The sequence below is a fragment of the Emydura macquarii genome, unplaced genomic scaffold, assembly GCF_026122565.2.
Source record: "Emydura macquarii macquarii isolate MOO-44397 ecotype Brisbane River unplaced genomic scaffold, CSIRO-AGI_Emac_v2 contig_968, whole genome shotgun sequence".
Lineage (NCBI taxonomy): Eukaryota > Metazoa > Chordata > Testudines > Chelidae > Emydura > Emydura macquarii.
In genome coordinates, this window is record NW_027131105.1 from 9,365,232 (window position 1) to 9,385,764 (window position 20,533).

At 37.6% G+C, this 20,533-nt stretch overlaps 1 protein-coding gene across 2 annotated transcripts in view; it reads left to right on the top strand.

Annotated features, from left to right (window-relative positions):
* Positions 1–20,533, top strand: part of CACNA1D (calcium voltage-gated channel subunit alpha1 D) — a 355,484-nt gene that overhangs the window by 227,841 nt on the left and 107,110 nt on the right. For both annotated transcript variants that reach the window (XM_067544171.1, XM_067544172.1), the window contains 3 exons: positions 4,325–4,494; positions 17,518–17,605; positions 18,427–18,453. In XM_067544171.1, the coding sequence (XP_067400272.1) occupies positions 4,325–4,494; positions 17,518–17,605; positions 18,427–18,453 (285 nt within the window). The remainder of the gene's footprint in view (positions 1–4,324; positions 4,495–17,517; positions 17,606–18,426; positions 18,454–20,533) is intronic.

Genomic DNA, 20,533 nt, shown 5'->3' on the forward strand with positions numbered 1-20,533 from the left:
CATGTTATGGAATGAAAAAATTCAGAATTCAGGATATCATATTCTCATACTTAGTTTGGGGTTCCCAGTGCTTTATCAATACCAGTGTAGCTTCTACTTCCACAGAGGTCAGAATAAATCTAAACCATCTCTTGTAAGGTGTACCAGTCTGTGGCAGGTCCCTGAATGTTGGGGTTTACCAGGGACTATGGACAGTCTGTGAGTTTTATGGAGATGTTGCTGCAAGTTGAAAGAGATCTTTCCCCACATTGGTTCTGCCACTGGTGGTTTGTGTTATGCTTGAATATATATTTCCAGCTTTCATGACAACTCACAAATACAGCTGCTTTACTGAGCTCACCACTCAACCAAATACTAATGCCACTGCTTTTGAAATAATGGGTCAAATATGTATAGTTTGGAATTACATCATATGTGAATCCCAAGAAAATATTTTGCATTTACATGAAATGCTACAAGGAATAAGAATAGTATAAATTTATATAACTTACAAGTGAAGGAGACCAAGAGAACAGGTAGGGGAGGTAATATTGGACCAATTTCTACTGGTGGAAGGGACAAGTTTTTGAGCTTCATAGAGCTTTTCCTCTTCCTGTGAAGCTTGAAAACTTGTCCCTTCCATCAACAGCAGTTGGCCCAAAAAAGATATTACCTCACCCACCTTGTCTCTCTGGTGATCAACACAGCTACAACAACACTGCAAACTATAAATTGTACGGTCATTCCAAACAAGAGAAAACTAAATAGATTCTACTCTGCTATTTATCTTTTTAGGTTTATTTACATATTCTCACAATTCTTTAAACAGTATTAAAATTATTGCTGCTGATATTTTGACAGATTCTTCTGATCAGTTAACTAGTGAAGGTTATAATTAGGTTATGCCCCTGCACCCTTGCCATGTCCCTCCCTGGAGTGGCAATGTTAGGGACCACCTAGCCACACAAGATCCAGCTGCTGGGCTTGTGGTGCTTGCCCCTGCTCCTCTTTGGAGTACAATTCCCTCACTGGGCTACCACTCCTGGTCTTCAGGGGCCTGGGTTCTGTATGGGCGAGGGATGACTCAGCTTCCTGTCAACCAAGAAGAGGATTCTACAGGGGGAGGTCTCAGAGAATGGAGCTTAATACTCCACTAAGATGAACAGGGTAGTTCATACCTCTCAGAGCTATTGTTTCAGGCTGTTTGCATTGGTTATGCTCAAATAATGTTTACAAGGGTTTTTTGGCAACCATGAAGACTAGAAACGTAATTTATTTTTTAATTAAAGTTGCAATTTCATTGTCATCGCAAGGGCTGAGGCTTTAGGCATGTGCCTATACTAATGACTTAATACAGCCCTGTGCCCAAGGGGACTCTGCACGACCCGTACATCAAAAAGCACAGCTCCCAGTGGACACTCTTTGTGACTAACTGGATGGACGAATCTAGGTCATCAGATACAGGACTACACAAATCCTCTGGTCAAAACTCCCTTCCTAAGGGGAGCACAGGGTTTGGGTCACTGGCTGGCCCACCCTGCCAAACTGTCCAAGATTTGGCCACATCTCCTGAGTGCTATTTTCCTTCCATAAAGTCATTAATTTTCTTAACTTTCAATACATTTATCTCAACATAAGTATCTAAATTAGTGTTCTATTAAAACTATATTTAAGGCCAAATTCACCTCTCAATTGCACTGGTGTAAAAGCTTAGCAACTCCGTTGACTTCAACAGTGTTACTCTAGTTTTACACTGGTGTAACTGAGGGCAGAATCTAATTTGCAGAAGATACAGTGATACCGTTTGTATTTGCACTAGTTAAATGCAACTTTTTAATTCACTAACGGCTTTTCCACTTTTTAAGGCTACAAATGCTGGCTATTGGCATAGCATTTACTGCTGTCGTACGCCCAGATAGATTTCAAATATATACATGTGCATGTGTGTATATTTATAAATGTATAAATCTGCCATGGTTTATCTTCTTCTTTATGACAATATAAGGAACCTTTTCATGCTCCCCTAAAGAAAGTGAAATTATACTTATTAATCACGTCACTAATCAAAGGGCAGCGTGATCAGAAAAATCACTGTGGAAAAATGGCACCTTCTTATTCAAAAGATCTGCGGCTGCATATGTTTATTCCCAGTCATATCTCCAAATTTACTAAGAAAAATACGCTGTTGCTACCTTTTACTCCTGTTAGTTCTGCAGAGCCAATACTACTACAAATTATAAATGGTAGCAAGATGGTAGCAAGTCCTGGCTCTGTCAATGAAATCCATGAAAGTTTTCTCTGAACAAGGACTGAGTTGGGAATGTAAATGAGTTTACTTGTCCACTTGTCATCATCAATAGACATTTGTCCATATCACAAAATTACTAAATAACATAATCCCAAGCTTTATTTGGAGCTGTCAGAACTAGAATAATGGGAGCGTTGAAATGCAGTAGTAGAGCTGTGCGAGGAAGTGTGCATAGTGCCTGTCCTCACTCTCTGCAACTGTAGCCAATGCCATTAGTCTCTCATGGTAACAAAGTCAAATTGCACAAAAAACATTAAAAGAAGGCAATTAAAAATTGGCCAGTGTGGGATAATTGGGGGTGAAGGGCTCTTTTGCAATGCCTGTTTGCTTGTAGTGTCTATTCTGTCATCTCCTGTATAATGTATTGAGCACTATTAGATTTTATAAATTAGATTAGAAGTGGAGCTGAAGTACAAATATCTGGTCTGCGTGCCTACATTTCATTTAAACCATTTTATTTCATTTCTAATACAAAGCAGTTGTAACATTTTTGTAAATGATTGAATTAAAAACTCAGTCAATCCCCACACTGCAATGTCATTTCATTAAAGTGAAACCCGAATGATGGGCATTTTCTTTTGGAATAATCACCCTTATAAACGTGGGCCAGCCTAACAGGCACAATCAAGCCCTTGTTATTTCGTAGCTTACTATATGAATACTTCTTTGTTAAGCTTCTTTTGTGTCCTATCACAAACTGGCTCTTTGTATACTATAACTTGAATATATATATATATATATAACTTAACTTATACTAGAGTATACTTTAGTTTCCAAATAATGGGAACAATTCCTTCCCTAGGTAGAAAGGCAAAACTCCTATTGACACCAATGGAAGAGTTGTCAGCCTATCTGCAGACAAAATTAGGCCCAATGATAGGTGCAAGATGAGGACCATTCAGCTCTTTTGCAAAAAGTTCTATAGTGACAGTACTATCATTTGCCACCCATTTGCAACCTATGGTTCTTTACACAAGTACGATATCTGTTGGAACTTAAGCATCTTAGAAAATGTTTGAACACTAGCAAAGGAACATGGAGCTCAAGCAACAATATTGTACTGAGAGTCTCAAAAGCCTGTGTAGACTAAAACCAAACTCCAAAGTGCATGTTGCAAGGAAGTACTGCACTTGGAAGTCATTGTGGTAACACACTGGTATAACTAAGGACAGAGTGTTGACCACACACCATTTGAAGACAATCCCAGGATAAGCAGTGGCACAAGGGATGAACGGAATCACAAAAGGCTTGAACTAGATAGGTTGTTTTTCCTGAGAAATGTCCCCAGGTAAAAGGGCATAACCCTGAATTGTGAGTAACAAGGTTTGGGAGGCTCTGTCACAGAGAACAAAGGAAAAAAAGATTAAAAAACTTGAGCAACATCTCTACTTGACGTAATGGGAAGTAAGACCACTGAAGGGAGATCCTTTGTCTGTAAAGCATAGTCAGACCATGTACCGAAACAGATAGTTTTGTCAAGGCACAGAACTCAGAGTTAGCAGAGGTGAGGGCATGTCTAAACCAGCATCTCCTTTTTGTGTTGGAAGCATCACTCTCTCCAAGTACCATCAGTACCATTAATAGTATGTCATCAGTGTAAGCCATTTTCTGTTTATAGCCATTGGGCAAATGTGACTTCAAAACTAGTTGCGGAGTACATTGCTAAAGCCTGGAGTATAAGCTGTAATGGAGTTGGAAAGAATAATGTTTAATTTTTTAATTAGACTTACACTTTACAAGAGTTGAGGCTTCAAATAGTGTAGAGGCCAAAATCATAGAAATTATACTCTTTGGTAAATAGAATCTTTGGTTTTTATAAACTGTATTATTACCAGTTATGAAAAGTGTAATTTGAAAGAAATTTGGCATGAACTTTTAGCATCATTGTCTTGCTTTGAAAGAAACACTCAAATCTTTTGTATAGTTTCTTTAGTTCTTTTGCTGTGTCACTATGTATTCTTCAACATAGATTCCTATGTCAAAAATGTCATGCAGCTTTATAATCAATGTTTGTTCTGTTTTATCTGAATTCAATAGGGAATTTTCCAAGGAAAGAGAAAAAGCCAAAGCCCGGGGGGATTTTCAGAAGCTGAGGGAAAAGCAGCAGCTTGAAGAGGATCTGAAGGGTTATTTAGATTGGATTACACAAGCAGAAGACATTGACCCTGAGAATGAGGAGGAGGGTGATGAAGAAGGCAAACGGAACAGTACGTATTCTTTACATTTTATACTCCCACTGAAAGACAATTGGACTGCTTGGGGAAGAGTTAAAATAAGGGAAAGAGTGTAGCATATCAAATATTACTATACTAGCTTTGTGTTGTGTAAAATTTTTCATTAGTAGAGCATCCACATTGTTATTAATATTCAGATACCAACTGCCATAACAATGGATTGGAAACATATTCCCAGATTTTGCCCTGACTTACTCCTGTACAAATGATGGTCCACAATCTATTATTTTGATACCCATTATTGAGGTTTGAAAAGCATTGCTTTATACATCGTTTCTATTTTGTATTCTAAAAAGATAGTGGCTATACAAATTGCACGCAACTCAATGACATTTCAAATTTAGGCTCTTGCTCACATAGCCAAAAGGGATATATGATTGTCAGTGGCTACGTGGCTTTAGAAGAAAATGCTTCCAAAAAGTACATTCTTAACTCCACATTCCAAATCCAAGAAATAAGGGACATTGAGAAAAACCTAAAGATTAAATGTGAAAGCCTTCTACTGTGTTAAAAAAGATGGTTTCCACTAATTTTTTGAGTTAAAAAATTACACCTCAAATATCCCTTCCTGTCTAGCAGCTAAGGCTAGGTCTAAGCAGCGGGTTACTGTGCAGCAAGCCAGGGTGTGAATTGACAGTGCACTAGTTTGCCATGCAGTAATTTGCCACATAGACAAGCCCTAAGCATGCTATATGAAGATACCTTTGTGAGGAGTGTTAAATTGAGGTGAAATATTTGAAATCTTTGTGGATTTTTACTCAACATTAAAAAAGGTCACTGCTGCTTACTTTGTAGTTCACCTATTATAGAGTACTGTACTAGTGACAACGGTAATGATGAATGTTCAATACCTTCAGATTTATATCATGGCAGTCCTCATATGCTTCTAAACCAAACAGTCTTAGCAGAAAAGTCTACAATGAAGATGTTAATTTTATGACTTTGCAACAATTGTACATTGTTTGTAGTTGTCAGCTAAAGTCTGAGTAACCCAGAAATTAAAATATGCCCCTAATTGAAAGGTTTTTATACTTTCTACTTTGTTTGCAAAGTAGTGGTTAAAATTTTAATATGAAATGTATGCTGCTGTAGATGAATGATCATGTAGAATTAGAATATTTCTGTTGAGAGGTTTCATAACAACATGCAGTTAATCATAAGACTGAAGATTGAGCCAGATTTTGATATTCTTATTTATGTTGAGTAGTACTCCTCAGATAGTTCTATGCTGAATAGTATATCAGAATCTGGCAATGAGTAATTTATCAAAGACAGAAATTCTGAACAATATTCCTTGTATCACATTAATACATATTCATGATTATTGCACTACTGTTATAGTATTGTTATTTTATTATGAGAAACTGCATTCTTTTAAACATATTTGTTATCATGTTTAAAATATTTCAATAATGGCTTAGCTTTTGAACATCAGTGTTATACTTCATTGATTTGCAAATCAGCATTGCAGCTAGAAATGAATTCCAGGCATAATGTTTGTCAAAACTGATAAATATTGCATGGTTCATTCCTGAAATTTATTGAAATCATTTTTTTCTTTTTGGAAATTATTGCCATATAAAAATAATATTTAGGCTAACTCCAGTCCCCAGAGTTGAGAAGTTTAGACTTTTTGGTTCACAGTGCCAATAAAGTCTGAACCTGTGTTACTGTCTTAGTGAAAACAGTTTTATCCTTGGTGTTATGGGAGAGTAGGAGACAAGTTTTGGGCTGGTGTTGTTACCTAAAAGGGGTAATATAAATGTATAAAAAGACATAGTCCTTGCAGAGTTTTAATCCTTGAAAGGTAGAAAAGCGAGTTCACTAGGCATTGCTATTGCAATTGATATTGTGTGGAAAGCACCCATGTACTGGGGTAATGGGTGTCAGTATAAAAGACTAAGATAGATAAAAGAAGTTTGTATGTTTGAGAGAGTACAGCCTGCATCCAGAGGCTGGTCTCTGAACAAAACTTGAGAAAACAGACCTTGTGCAAGGAACCCACACAGGATCACAATCTTCTTGCCCAGCTCAATGGTAGAGTACTGTACATCCATGCAGCTACTCATGGGGCTCTTTTCCAGAAAATCCATGTAATTTGCAGACCTAGTGGTCAGATCCCACCCCTTCTGCAGCCTATCCTAATCTCAGACCTATCCTTGCACTGCCCTAGAGAGACCTGTCCTAAAGCAGTGCTCAGAGTCCTGCTGTCTGTGGAGCATGAGGACACTTGAAGGTGCTTTGATAAAGATAGTTTGGGCTCAGGCTGCAGCCTGAGCTCTGGGACCCTCCCACCTTGCAGTTGACTGTGGAGTTCCTGGAATGGCTTCTCTGTGGGTTAGGTCCCTCATGCAACTGAACCATGTCTTTGCATAGCTGTGGAAAGGATGAGGCAGCTTTTGTCTTTACATTGTTAATGACGATATTATTTTAGGCGATATTAAGTGTCAGAAGATACTTTCCGGGCAGGGAATTTGTAGGGGAAAGTCATTAAAATACGTTTTTGGGAAAAACCTTGACATTGAAGTTCACACCATGGCAGCCTTGCAGGGGTAAGGACAGTTATTTATACTATGTCAAAACCAAACTGATAACCTGAGAAATATATGAGAAACAACAGAGGAGAGCCCTTCAACCAGTACAATGCAATTCTGCTGCTGAGCACTTAGCAGGTTACATTTTCAAAGCCCTGTACAAATTCACTAACTAATCATCACAGCACTCGCAGGAGGCAACTCTCATTATTCCTATTGACTTCAGTGAGAGTTCTTTGAAAATCTGAACCCTAATGCATTCATCACAACTCCATTGATACTGCATTGTCTTTGAACAGATAATGTCTCCTTTGGATGCCGTCAGCTATTAGACACTTAAGGACAGAGCTTCAGTTCCTCCTCTGGCTGTTTTGTGCTGTTCCAGCAGTGGAAAGCAACCACATAGCTGGCAGATCTGGCCAGCTGGAAATTCCCCCAGCTGTAGTGGGACTTTGCAGCCAGATGTAATTTAGAGGAACCCCAAACTGCCCTTCTGCAGCCTTAGGAATCAGGAATTGCAAAGGCAGCTTAAAGCCACTTTTATCGCATATGTCTCTTCAGCCATTCCAAGTGGAGTTCTAGAACCACCAAAGATCTTGCCCGTAGGGTCTGCAAAGTAAATAAAGAAGCCCATGTATGTTAGCCACTAGCTGAGCATGTTTGGGGGTTAAGGATGCCAGATTCTAGACAGTGGGTACAATTTTCAAAAGCTCTTGAGTGACATAGGAGCCCAAGGGCCAGTCAACACAGTTTTTGTACCATTTTAACTCTATCAATTGAAAACCCTGCCAGTGTTAGACACCGATTATAGCTAAATCAGTACAACACTTGTGTGACAAGCCTTTAGTTCCAGTTTCAAAAGTGACGTAGGCACTTAGGAGCCTAACTCTCATTTAAAGTCAATAGGACCTAGGCTCCTTATTGCCAAAGCTGTGTTTGTAAATTGCACTTAAACTCTCAAGCACTTCTGAAAATTTTACCCATTCTTTCCCCCTACTTTTACCTTGGCCTGGATGCCACCTGCTTTGAAAAAAAATTAGGATGATGAAAGCACCAATGCACTAAATCCTCACTTGCAGCTGAGATATGGGTGATCCTCCTGTGGCCAGACACAGGCTTTAAGTCTGTTTTACCCCATAAAATGAACAAAGCACATGTAAGCATCTGGGAAGGTCTCTGGATTGTAGTTGTGCCCTTCAGGATACTAAGTGAAAATCAATTTTGATTTGGCTGAGTCATAAAGGTTTTATAATGTGCTCTGCACAAGTGTACTGGTTTTTGTTATACAATGAACTAATGATATGCCAGTGTTGTATTAGCACTGAGCAAGCTCACTTATGTATTCTGAGTGGAAATTTTCACTGAATAGGCAATCTCTTAGTCTATTTGTGCAAACGTGTTTTAAAAAGAAGAGTTGAATTTCATTTTGAGTATGATCTGTGACAATGTGTGAAGAAGGAGGAAGAGCTTCAAAGTGGCCCCACTTCCTTCCATATAATACTCCAAGATTATCTGAAGGTGTTCTGCTGCATTTCATATTACACGTGAAGTTATGTGTAGAAGGAGGCAAGATCTCTATGTAGATATTCAGCAGATACCTTTGGTGAAGGAAGGAGCACTCTTGTCTGCATTATGAAGCTGAATTTCTGGTTTGAGAGTTTAGTGAAGTTTAAATGGCTAGCACCAAAATATTGAGATGGTAGGAAAGTTCAGTAAAGACTTGTGAGATAAATTTGGTCACCTTCCAGATATACTCCTACAAATTACTGATTTCTGGAACTGATTCTCAAGCATAAAGTGCAATTATTGACCTACTAGCTCCATTCATGCCCCTTTTACACATAGAATATTCATGATTGCAGAAGTTGTCAGATCACTGCACATCCAGAAATAAGGGACTCGGTCCTGCAATCACTGCAAAATTAAACTGTGTGTAAAATATTGAAAAGTGCCTAAGTCATTTAGGAGCCTAAATCAATGGGAGTTAGGCTTTTAAGTGACCTAGGCACTTTTTAAATTGGGATTTAAGCTCCTAAATCACTTCATCATTTTTGAAATTTTAACCTGCGCCTTTATTATGATGTCCTTGTAATTCTGTAAAGATTTTTACTGTTAACCAGGAAGTGTTAAATACTGTTGAATAATGGCACACATTCTAACTATTAAGGTGGGAAATAAATTGCTAAAATGCTTCATAAACTGTTATTTTAATTATGCACCATATCCCCATTCCTTCAAATTCACTGAAAAATCCCCATGACTTCAAAGGGAAAAGGATTTGGTCCAAAATACAGAAATTAGTGTAAGCGATGAAAGATTTTAGTCTGCAATTAGTTATGCTGCTGGTAATTTCATTCTGTGATTTGTCTAACATGCTGGTATTGTATATGTGGACACATTTTTACTTTTTTGCATTGCAACTGCTGCCATCTACTGTGTAAATGATGGGATTACATATACTTAACATGAAGGGGTTACATTGGACGACTTAATGGAAAAGAAGAAAAGCAAATTTAGCTGCTTTAGCAGTTCTTCTAATAAACATGGTAAAATGTGTTCTGTTTTGCAGTTGAACATTCTTTTGTGCAAATGATGCATTTTATGTGTTAGTTCTTGAAAACATATATGCATTTTTTACAATATAGAAATAAATAGCTTTTGCATGCAGACATATATATCATGCATGTAAATGATTTGCTCTTTCAAATGCATGCTTCAAGCAGATTGGTGCTTGCAGTGCTTTAACTTTCTAAAGCCTCATTTTTATCCATTTAGATTTCCACTGAAGTGTGCCTTTGTCTGTGTGTGTTTTAGTTTAAGCGTAGGCTTACCTTTTCAAAAGGCAGGTGAGCCAGATAATTTATGCAAAATTTAACAAACTAAATACAATGCTCTTATTCCATGTACTTTTTCCCTTTAATCCTGTTAATTTTGTTCCAGTAGAAAAGACTTTTAGAATGTAGCAGCTAATTTCCAGTCTACACCCTTTAAATAATGGCAAACATAGCAACTTGTCAAAATCACAGTGATAGCAATTAGGAAGATCTAGTTTAAAATCCTGCATAAAACAGAATTATCAGCACAATGGCTTATTTGTTATGGTGAGGCAATCACTTTTGTTAAATAGCTTCTCAGCTCTTGAGTGCAGCTGACAAATCTGACCCAGTTACTTTATAATATGAAAAATATAAATCCAAACAGAAATTGAGAGGATACAGTAGATGCATTTAAGCAAAATACTAGAAAAAAATAAACATTAGCAAAATGTAAAATTTAAGTAAATTATTTTGATGTTAGATTATATGCTTTAAGTAAATATATCTGCTAAATGAATAAGATATATGTAGAACATTTCAGGAAAATCCTTAGTACATATTTTAAAAGGTCTTGTTGATTCATTTTTAAATTATTTATACTGCTTGAACTATTCAATCTACTTTTCTAGTGGCGTGGATAATTTTTATCATCTGGAATTACCTTTTTAAAACATGCTAAAAAACTAAAATAGTTTTTCATACGTACTGGAAGTGAACCTGCTAAACCATCGAGATTGTGTAAGAGAGGGCTGTAAGATTGGGGCCTTTGACTCTGAGAGTTGGATTTTCAAAAAATATCAGTATTGGCCTAACTCTGCTCCTGTTTATGTCAATGAGAATTTAACTATTGACTTTAATATGATCAGAGTTAGGCTGCCACTTAAAAATCCCACCATAAATCATTCTCTTCTAGTCACATGTATTTCTTCATGAACCTCCATCTCCATGGGAAAATTGCAGACGGGCTGCAAGATTAGACCCTCTTTCCTCAACTGGTTCCAAATGAAACATGTTCACCGTCTCTTTTATTGAGTATACAAGGTTCTCAAGACCCAGGCTGTAATCTCTCAGATCGCCAGTAATCTGTGGAGGGCTAGTGGATTGGTACATCTGCATGGAGGGCTGATGCTTTTACGCTATTACCATCTGGAGCCAAGCTACCAAGGCCTCCTCACCTGCACCTGACCCTCCATGGGGTTGCCAGCATACAGTGAGAACCTGTGGGAATGGATGCTTGTCTACATGATGCATTTGTCTGCCACAAAGGGGTATAACTTCTAGTGCGCACTAGCCGGCTGTGCACAGACTGGCCTGTGTGGACCCTGCTGTTATGCTCTAAAAATTCCCTAGGGCATGTTACTGTAGTGCTGTTTGAAACAGGGTGACGTTAACATGCAGCAGGGAACGTTTCGTGCTTGCCAGCAGGGTTCACACAGGCCAGTTTGTGCGCAGCCGGCTAGTGCACACTAGAATGTACACCCCCTAGGGTAGACAAGCCCTAAATCTGTAGGGCTTAACCTAGCCCCATAACTATGGTGCGACACAAAGCAGCTCCCTGCCAGTTAGGCCCTGCTAAACACAAACACTGAGTGGCTTCAGGTGTACAATGTACAGTGCCTCTTCTTTTCCCTATTCATTCTCTATACACGTTCCAACTTCTGCAACAAACGAGGCAGGGTCCGGTGTTTAAAAAAATTATGTAATTGTATAATTAAAAACTATCAGAATGCATATGTGTTAGGAGGCCAAATTAAGGTGGCATAGGCAACCTTAATTCTGGCATTTCCTAAATTTAGGGTTCTTGATTTTGCAACTATAATAATGTTTTTTTGTATGTGTGTCATTTCCTAGATTTTAAAAAAAGTAGACTGGAAAAAAGAACCCCAAAACCAGAAATTCCATCATGTGTGATTTGAACACCAGTTGTGCTCAGTTCTTTGGGTTAGGAGATATGTATGTATTGGAAGATTCCCTGTAGCAACAACCAGAATAACAATTTAAGGATGCCTGGGAAATTTTCAGTGATAGACTGTTTAACTTGCTGCTTAATCATCCGGTCAGTCTTTAAAATGCCAACCTTTAGAAAGTTCATGTACTTCCCAGATGTGGGCAGATAAACAAATAGATATGCATCTGTTAAACAAAATAATCTTGGCTTTAAAAAATTCTGCAGTGCATTTTTCGAAAATAACAGAAACAGCAACTTGTTCAAGTCACAATGATATTAATAAGAGATATGTTGATGAAAATCCCACATATAACAGAATTATTGGAGCAGCCAGTTTTACTGTGGAAAGGCAAAATCACTTTAGTTGAATAACAGCTAAGAGTCTGGCAATAGCTATTTGACCCAAATTCTGTATGCTTTGGAAAATATCAAGCTGAATGTTTCATGGGGCGTTTATATTGCTTAAAACAATCACATCACATTTAAAATTTTATTTATATTATTTGAATTAAAATGGTATTTTCTTTCTACCACTCTAGATAAACGTTCCAGGAGAGCACCAAAAAAAGGGTGCAAATCTCAATAAAGGAGATAATCCTTGTGTATTTCTGTGCATTGGTATCTTCCAAAGAGGCAAAATATGTCTGTCCCTGAGCACATCTGAGCTCTAGCAGAAGGCCATTCTCACTTCCAGAGGGGTAGCTGTTTTAGTTTGTATACAGCAAAAACAATGAGAGTCCAGCAGCACTTTAACAAATTTAATTTCTGCAGATAAGCTTTCGTGGGCTGCAACCCACTTCATCAGATGCAAACAATGAATCTGATGAAGTGGGTTGCAGCCCACGAAAGCTGATGCCTGCAGAAATTAAATTTGTTAGTCTTTAAAGTGCTACAGGACTCTTGTTGTTTTTGCTTTTATATGGTTATTTTTCCCCATAAACTCCTCCTTAAAAGTCTATAGTCATCGAACTCAGCCTTTTCAAAGCAGATACCAGTGCCACTTTGGGTTAGCTAGAGTGGGTATGCTCCTGCAGTGTTGCTACTGAGCTCCACTGGGGATTGAAAGACTTGCTATCACTCCTGAAGCTAGATCTCCCTATACTGCCATTCACAATACTACTGCCAAGCCTCTCTATTGTCTGATTATTAGCATTTAATACATGTTGGGTTTCTAATTTCTTCTATATTGTCTATTATTATACCGTTTCTTCCCACACTTTTTCCTAACACTATACCTACCATGTCACAAATTGAAATAGGATTATGACCCTGTTAGAAACAGAGGGTGAAATCCTGGCCTCATTGTAATCAATGACAAAACTCCTAATGACTTCAGCAGGGACTAGGATTTTACCTAGAATCTTTATTTTTCTTAAAGCAGTAAAGTTCAGAAAAACTGGGCTGAAATTTCTGACTGTGTATTGACCGGTAATAGAATCTTGCTAGGATTGAACTCAAGGCTTATCTTAAAATGATATTATTTTTATGCTTTTCCCTGTTTTATAAACAATCTGACATTTATTTAAAATAAATAAATAAACCCTGTCATTGAGTGACACTTTATAAGAAACTGGATAGTAGCAGAAAGATTCCATTTGGTGTTTTCTAACTGGAGGTCAATCAATAGACCTATGCCACAAGACCTGAGCTTCCCATTTTTGTAGGATGTATGTATTCTACTGCCTGGAAACAGTGGACCTAATTCTTTTTCACTGAACATCTGTTTTATATCATTGTAGCTCCACTGATCTCACTGGAGTCATTCCTGGTTTACAGTGGTGTATGTGAGAGAGAAATAAGGCACTAAGCTAATTAAAGTATACATTCATACCTAAAAACTGGTCCTGATCTCCCTGATTACTCAAGTGAATAAGAGTTGCAAGATCAGGCTCTTGATATATCTTTTTTTCCCCTGTCTACGAAGAAACTTTTCCCAGTTTTGGCAAGTAAAAAGGCTGCAGAACTCCAAAAGGAGACAGAAGGCCAGATTCTACTCTTACACCAGTATAAATACAGGAAAACTCTGTATTTGTGAGGAAACAGTCCCAAGAAACCTATCTTCCTCCCACTGATTGAAGGAGCATAATTCTCATTGATATCAGTTGTGTGGGATCAGGCTCAACATTATCCATAAAAGAGTGGGGGATTGTGGGAGAAGGAGTGGGACGGGTTCTGAACAAATGTGGAGAAAAATGCATCCATGCAAAAAATATCAGAAGAATTGTGAACAAGGAAGCTGTTTAAGAAAAAGAGAATGAATGTATCCATTGAATTATGTAGTTTAAATATAACTGCTTATTTTACTATACAGAAGAAAAAAATCCAGCAACCCGCTATTACCATAGCAACTGCCACAACCCATAGTACAGTAGAGTTCTTATGCTTTTCCAATATCTGAGGGAAACACAGCTACTATTTTATGTGGTGACATTTAGGCCTTGATGCACCTTGAAAGCATTCTTACTCAGGAAGCGCATGTACGCATCTGATTTAGTGCTGTTCTGAACAGGAATGGACTTAAACATCTACTTAAATGCTTTCTTGAGTCAGAACCTCAGGGCACTTGTTTTAATTTTTTTTTTTAAAAAAGCACTGATAATAAACTGATATTTTTCCAGTTTAACATGCTTTCTGTATCTTACACAACAATTCAGCTTAATGTAATTTTAAACATACTGGTTTTCTATTTCCCCTCCCTTATTTTAACATGTGAAGAGATTATTAGAATGGAGCATGAACTGAACAAAAATAAAATAAAATATTGCACTCAGGAGTAATATGAATAGTTAGTGCCAAACAAAGTTGTTTGGATGGTGTACAGAGGTATCCTCTGTGCCTTTATAGTTTGAAGTTGCTCTTCATAAATGCCAAACTTTTTCAACAAATGAGTACACATATTTCTGTGCTCAACTACAGAATATTCTCACCAACCCCCCATATTACTGCAAATATCCATCAATGGAAGTCCTGATGTCTACTTTTTCATTCATACAATAACCCTAACTGTGAGTTAAAGATTCACAGACTTCTTTTCAAAATATTTTAATGTTTCATTACCCTTCCTATCGAAAGTTTGGTGGTTTTCCGGTTCTTCAAAACAACCAGTTTTGTTTCACATTTAGTTCAATAATACCGATTTTTGTTATAAAAGATAAACTATATATTTCTCTTCTTTCTCCATGGCTAAAATGTTGGTTTTTCTGCTTGCAAAATCATGTGGCACAATAGAAATATTTCAGAACTTACCAAAGGAAGAAAACTTGGCAACTGTTTAAACTGCAGACGTGAGACAGCACACTAAGTAGGTTTATCAAAACAATTTTTTTCTTAAACCTTTTAAAAATGATTAATCCAGAAAGTTGGGATTTCTCCAATCTAACCACTAATCCATTCTACTGAGGGGAATTGTGACTGTCAGTGACTTAGTGTTGAACATTAAAATAATCTCTTTTGAACTCTTTTGCAACTGTAGAATATAATTTTCATACAAGACATACAATATTAACTGTTGTTTTTTAAAATGTTTTGTCTCATTTATAAAGGAAAAACATGCTATCGTAAATGATGCATGTGTGCTAACGAGGCACATGTGTGATTTAGATTCAATATAAAGAAGCTGATTATATTATGTTAAAAGAACTATCTGAAACAAAGGAACCTTGTGAAAGAAAATACTGATGTTTACTGACTGGACTTTCTTCTTTTGTTTGAACAATTGCATGAGCATTTTAGATTTTGTTTCTTATCTCTGTAATGCAACACTGAGGAGGTGTGAAATTTAATCTAATGATATATTTGTAGAGCCAGATCCTCAGCTGTTGCAAACACTAGCTGAGAATCGGGCTAATATAGAGTTAGCAGTCTCACCATTAAGTCCGGGAATGACTGGGTGTGCAAACTAAACTACCCTTTGCCATTTAGAGATGGCCTCTCCAGGTCAGGTTTGATGAAGTTTGGCAGGTCAGTGTGGAGAAACTTGTACTATCCATTTTGTACCTGACCTGTGGACAATAAATACTAGAGGGCCTGCTTTTCATTTACACTGAGGTGTGTGTAATTTACACCCACTGTACAGCTCCTTTAAAATGCCAGAGTGGTGTAAAAGAGCCTTAGTATAAATAGAAATTTGGCCCTTCAGTCTGCAGGACTGTCATTCCATCAACTGTAACAAGTACAAAAAACAAAACAAAAACAAAACAAAAAAAAAAAAACAACCAACAGAAATAATGGGTTAAAAAAAGCTTCTTAGAATCATCAGTTTGGTAAGAAAACCTTAAATACAGAAACCACCAACAATGATCCCGACAACAGTTGCTAAGATACTAAAAGCAAAAATCTAATTGGGTTGCCCTGGCTACTCCCAGTAGCTTAATGCTACTTCTATCCTCACACTTGTTTGCCTACTTAAGATGACATCCCCACTTCATGAATGAACAAGAATAAGCCTTTGTATTCTGCAAAAACAACGAGAGTTCTGTAGCACTTTAAAGACTAACAAATTTAATTTCTGCAAGCATAAGCTTTCGTGGGCTGTAACCCACTTCGTCAGATGTAAGGAATAGAAATCAGATAGGGCGTATATATATATACATCTAGGTTAAGGAACAACAATGGGAAGTTAGGTATAAGCAAAGTCCATTCAGTTAGAGTAGTTGAGGCCTATTTACAACCATTGATTAGGAGGTTTTTGCTGTATACAAACTAACACGGCTACCCCTCTGGAACTTTTCACCTTTGTATTCTGTGTACTAAGGTTTTCCTTTCATGTTGGCTGATAAACGAAGCCAAAGAAATAATTTTCAAGTTCTAGGAATTGCTGATAGCTATGCTCGTTCCTGCTTCCCCAACATCTTTTGCAGATGTGGATATCTCCTTACACCTCTGTTGAATTGAGGATCAGTGGGCGTGACCAATATCAGCTGATTTTGTCTAACAAACCATTAACTACAGTTGCTAACTATTCAATAGTGATTTCACCATATGTATAGTAAGTCACTGATGTATAAACAATTTTAGAATCCCCTTTTATCATTGGCAATCCTTCTTATGCTTTGTATTAGCCATTATACCATTCCCAGTGCTCCTTCCTGTCTACTTTTGTCATACTTTCAGTTGTAATTACTTCCTAGCTCCTCACCTTAATATTTTATTTTTTTAATTTGGAAAATAAAAATAGAGAGTGCTCACTTTGACAGATTGATCAGACCGTGATGGCTTCTCTTATCTTCTTTTTGAAAGGACCTTGATTGCACTTATTGGAATTGCCAAGCATGTTAGCTGGGACTTAACTATTATCTTTCTTCTGGTATGGCTCTGAAAGAACCTCAGATGTGATACTGAAACACATCACCCAAAAGAGGTCACACAAGCTAGGTCAGGCATATTCCTTTTTCAGGACAGCATCTTCTAAGTGCAATTTCTCTTCACTGTGTTCTGTGGTACATTTTCAATAGCAGGGTTAAATTGCTGAAACAACAGAAATATCCTCTAAAAATCCTGTGCATTTACCTTTGCCAAAAAGAGGAGGGCTGGTAAAGAGTCTATGACACTGTTCCTTTTTCCATTTTTCCATCTTTTGAAGAAAACTCTTGGCAAACTCAAATAAGTGGAGGTGTTCTTTTAATGAGATATAAAAGCAAATCATGTGTAACTGGCTCTTTTTGCCTGTAAATCTAACACTTATTTTGTCTTCTAACAGCCAGCATGCCCACAAGTGAAACTGAATCTGTGAACACTGAGAACGTCAGTGGAGAAGGAGAAAGCCCAGCATGCTGTGGCAGTCTGTGGTGAGTACAGACAGAGCCAATTAAGATGTCAAAGTGTTTCCAACATCCTAGGATTAAAAGGGCCATTTTTTCTCTTTTTTCTATTCAAACGTATTTGCTTTGAAACACTCAAGCTTTGCAGGATGCTTACATTTTTGGCTTTTAGTCACTCATGGTAAAATCCAACCACAATTTTATTTAAAATTCTGAATTCAGGATAAATATAGATATATTTCATTAAGTATCCATTTGAGCCTTACATTTAGAAACGCTTTAGAGTTTTTAATTAGTGCTTCAAAAACACCAAGAAGAAAAGAAGAGATGTAACCTAAGAAATGAAATAAGGACTAATGTCTTTTATTAACTGAAACATGATCTAGAGTATGCATATTTTACAAGTAGCTAAAAATTGAAAATTATTAGGTTGCTATGTGAATATAGCACCAACTTAATGTTTGTGATAATGACTTTCATTCATATAACCTTCCAGAAAGCTACCAAAGCACATTCAAACACCCATTTAAAATCCAGGACTTGTTTCTATGCAAATACAAGTGCTTTATATATCTTGATCCACAGAGGAGAAGATTTAATTTAAAGATTTCCTTTCTTTCTCATGTAAAATCCATATGTTTGTAAAGAATAATATTACAAAAATCATGGTAAACAGATGACAATAATATTTCAGCATCCACGCAGCCTTGTGTTGAGGATACACTTTTATGCTCAAACTTCGAGTAATGTCATTGTTTTGATTTTCAAGTACAGCATTCCGAGGAGAAGGGATTGTGTAAATTATTGTTTCTATGTATTCTTAAAAATGTGTTTTCCTTTTCTTTTAGTCAAACTATCTCAAAATCCAAGTTCAGGTCAGTATTTTCCTCTCTTTTTCCATCACTTTTTTCCTTGTGTCAGTTTACACATCATGACTCTCATTTAAAACCGAAGAGGGCTACTCAAGAGAAACAACCACCCACTCCTATTGCAGATAACAGGGACATCAGAAAGATGTTATGGTCAGCTGTAACAAAGCAGCTACTAGATGTAGTAGAATATGCATGGACACAGTAGCCATGTTGATCGCTAAAAGCACAATACATCAGTATTGTCAGTGCAATTTTTGTTACATACACAAAACCTGACACAAATTTTACCCAGGACATGGAAATTGGAGGAGTCCAGCTGCCAGAATTGCTTTGTTAGAACTTTTACATTTATCTTCTTGATTATCTCTATCGTTCAATGAATGCTTGGGAACAAAAGTTAGCCTGTGGATTGTTTGCAAACTGGTCTTTATGAGTATTTGCTATCGATGATTTGTTACATGTGTCACATGACTGGTCACCTAAGTCAGATGTCATTGTTTTGTTCTTTTAGCTGGAGAGTTTTAGAAGGAAAAAAACCCCTTGCCTGACAGCATAATACAGGGGTGGTCAAACTGTGGTTCTGGAGCCACATGTGGCTCTTCTGCAGTTAAAGTGTGGCTTGTGGAGCCCTCGACACCACCCAACCCCATTATCTGCCTACCAGGCTAGGGTGCGGAGTTCGGGGCTTCAGCCCCATGGCGGAATTGTGGGACTACGAACTTCTGCCCTGCAAGAAACACCTGCCAGGGCTCAGGGCTTCTGCCCCATGGGGTGTGCCTGCCAGGACTTCAGTACTTCAGGGAGAGGAGGTCTTAGGGCTTCTGCCTATTAGGAGGCACCTGCCAGGGCTTTGGGCTTCAACAGATACACCCCACATGGCAGTAGCCCCGAGTCCCATCACCGGACTGAAGCCCTAAGGCCTTCCAGGTGCGCCCCAGCTCTCAAACTTCTGAGGATTGTTGTATGCGGCTCAGAGAGTCAGTAAGTTTGGCCATCCTTGGTCTATTAGATAGTATTAAAGATGGTAATAAGCATTCTTTCTGGATAAATGATAAGTTAGTTGAGATGAGCTGGACCTGTTAAAGTCCAATCCCACTTCCTTAAAAACAAAAACCACACACACACACACACCCAATAGAAACGCAAACAAGAGGAAAGAAAAGAACAACAAAGATAGAAACTGCATTTTCTGTCTCTGGTGTGGACTCTCCCTTGCAACATTTCTGCTGAAAAAAACCAAAAAACACACAGGCGCAGCAAAGGATCTGATCAGTCACTCCAAGACCTGACAAACTTGTACAAGCATTGGGCTGTTTGGGGCATTACTTTAGAATAGCAGCATTTCACTTTATTACAAATTTGTGTGTCAAATCAACAAAAATCTTAAATTTCATGCTTCAGTACAAAAATTCCTCTTTATCAGATTGTAATGTTAAAAATATAACATTTCAATTTCCCCCCTGAAAAATAGGAAGATATTGAGTGAAAATGGTCTCAGTTGTTTTTCAAGTTCAAATTTCCACAGGTTTTTCTGACGATGCCTCACAGTGGGACATCAGATTTTGATCCCTCCACCTTCTCCCCTCCCTTCTCCCTGTGTGTGTGTGCAATTGTGAAGATTTTAGGAAGGGAAGAAAATATGTGCTATACTCCTCAAATTAGATTTTGTTTTGTTTTATAACTATAAACTTAATTAACACTAAAGCCTGCAAACTATTAACATGGGGTGTAAATTGCACACCCCTTGGGCTATATTTTCAGAGTGTTAACTGTGCTGTTTCAGTCAATGGTCTTTGGGTCAGGCCCTAAATACATAAACATTAAAAATTTTGTAAAGAAGTGACAACAGTTCTTTCAGTGTTTACGTTTCACTGTTTAAGGATTTAGGGCCTGATGCAATGACCATTGAAGTCAACAGGAATCTTTCCATTGACTTTGTAGTTCAGGTGCTTGGAGATGACAGTGAGTCTCCCAAGTCTCATGAGGGATCAAACTCTTGGGGCCTTATCCTATTTTCATTAACTTCAGCAATGCAGTATTGTGCCCTAAGAGTAAAAAATACTGTTTTTTGCACAGAATGGTT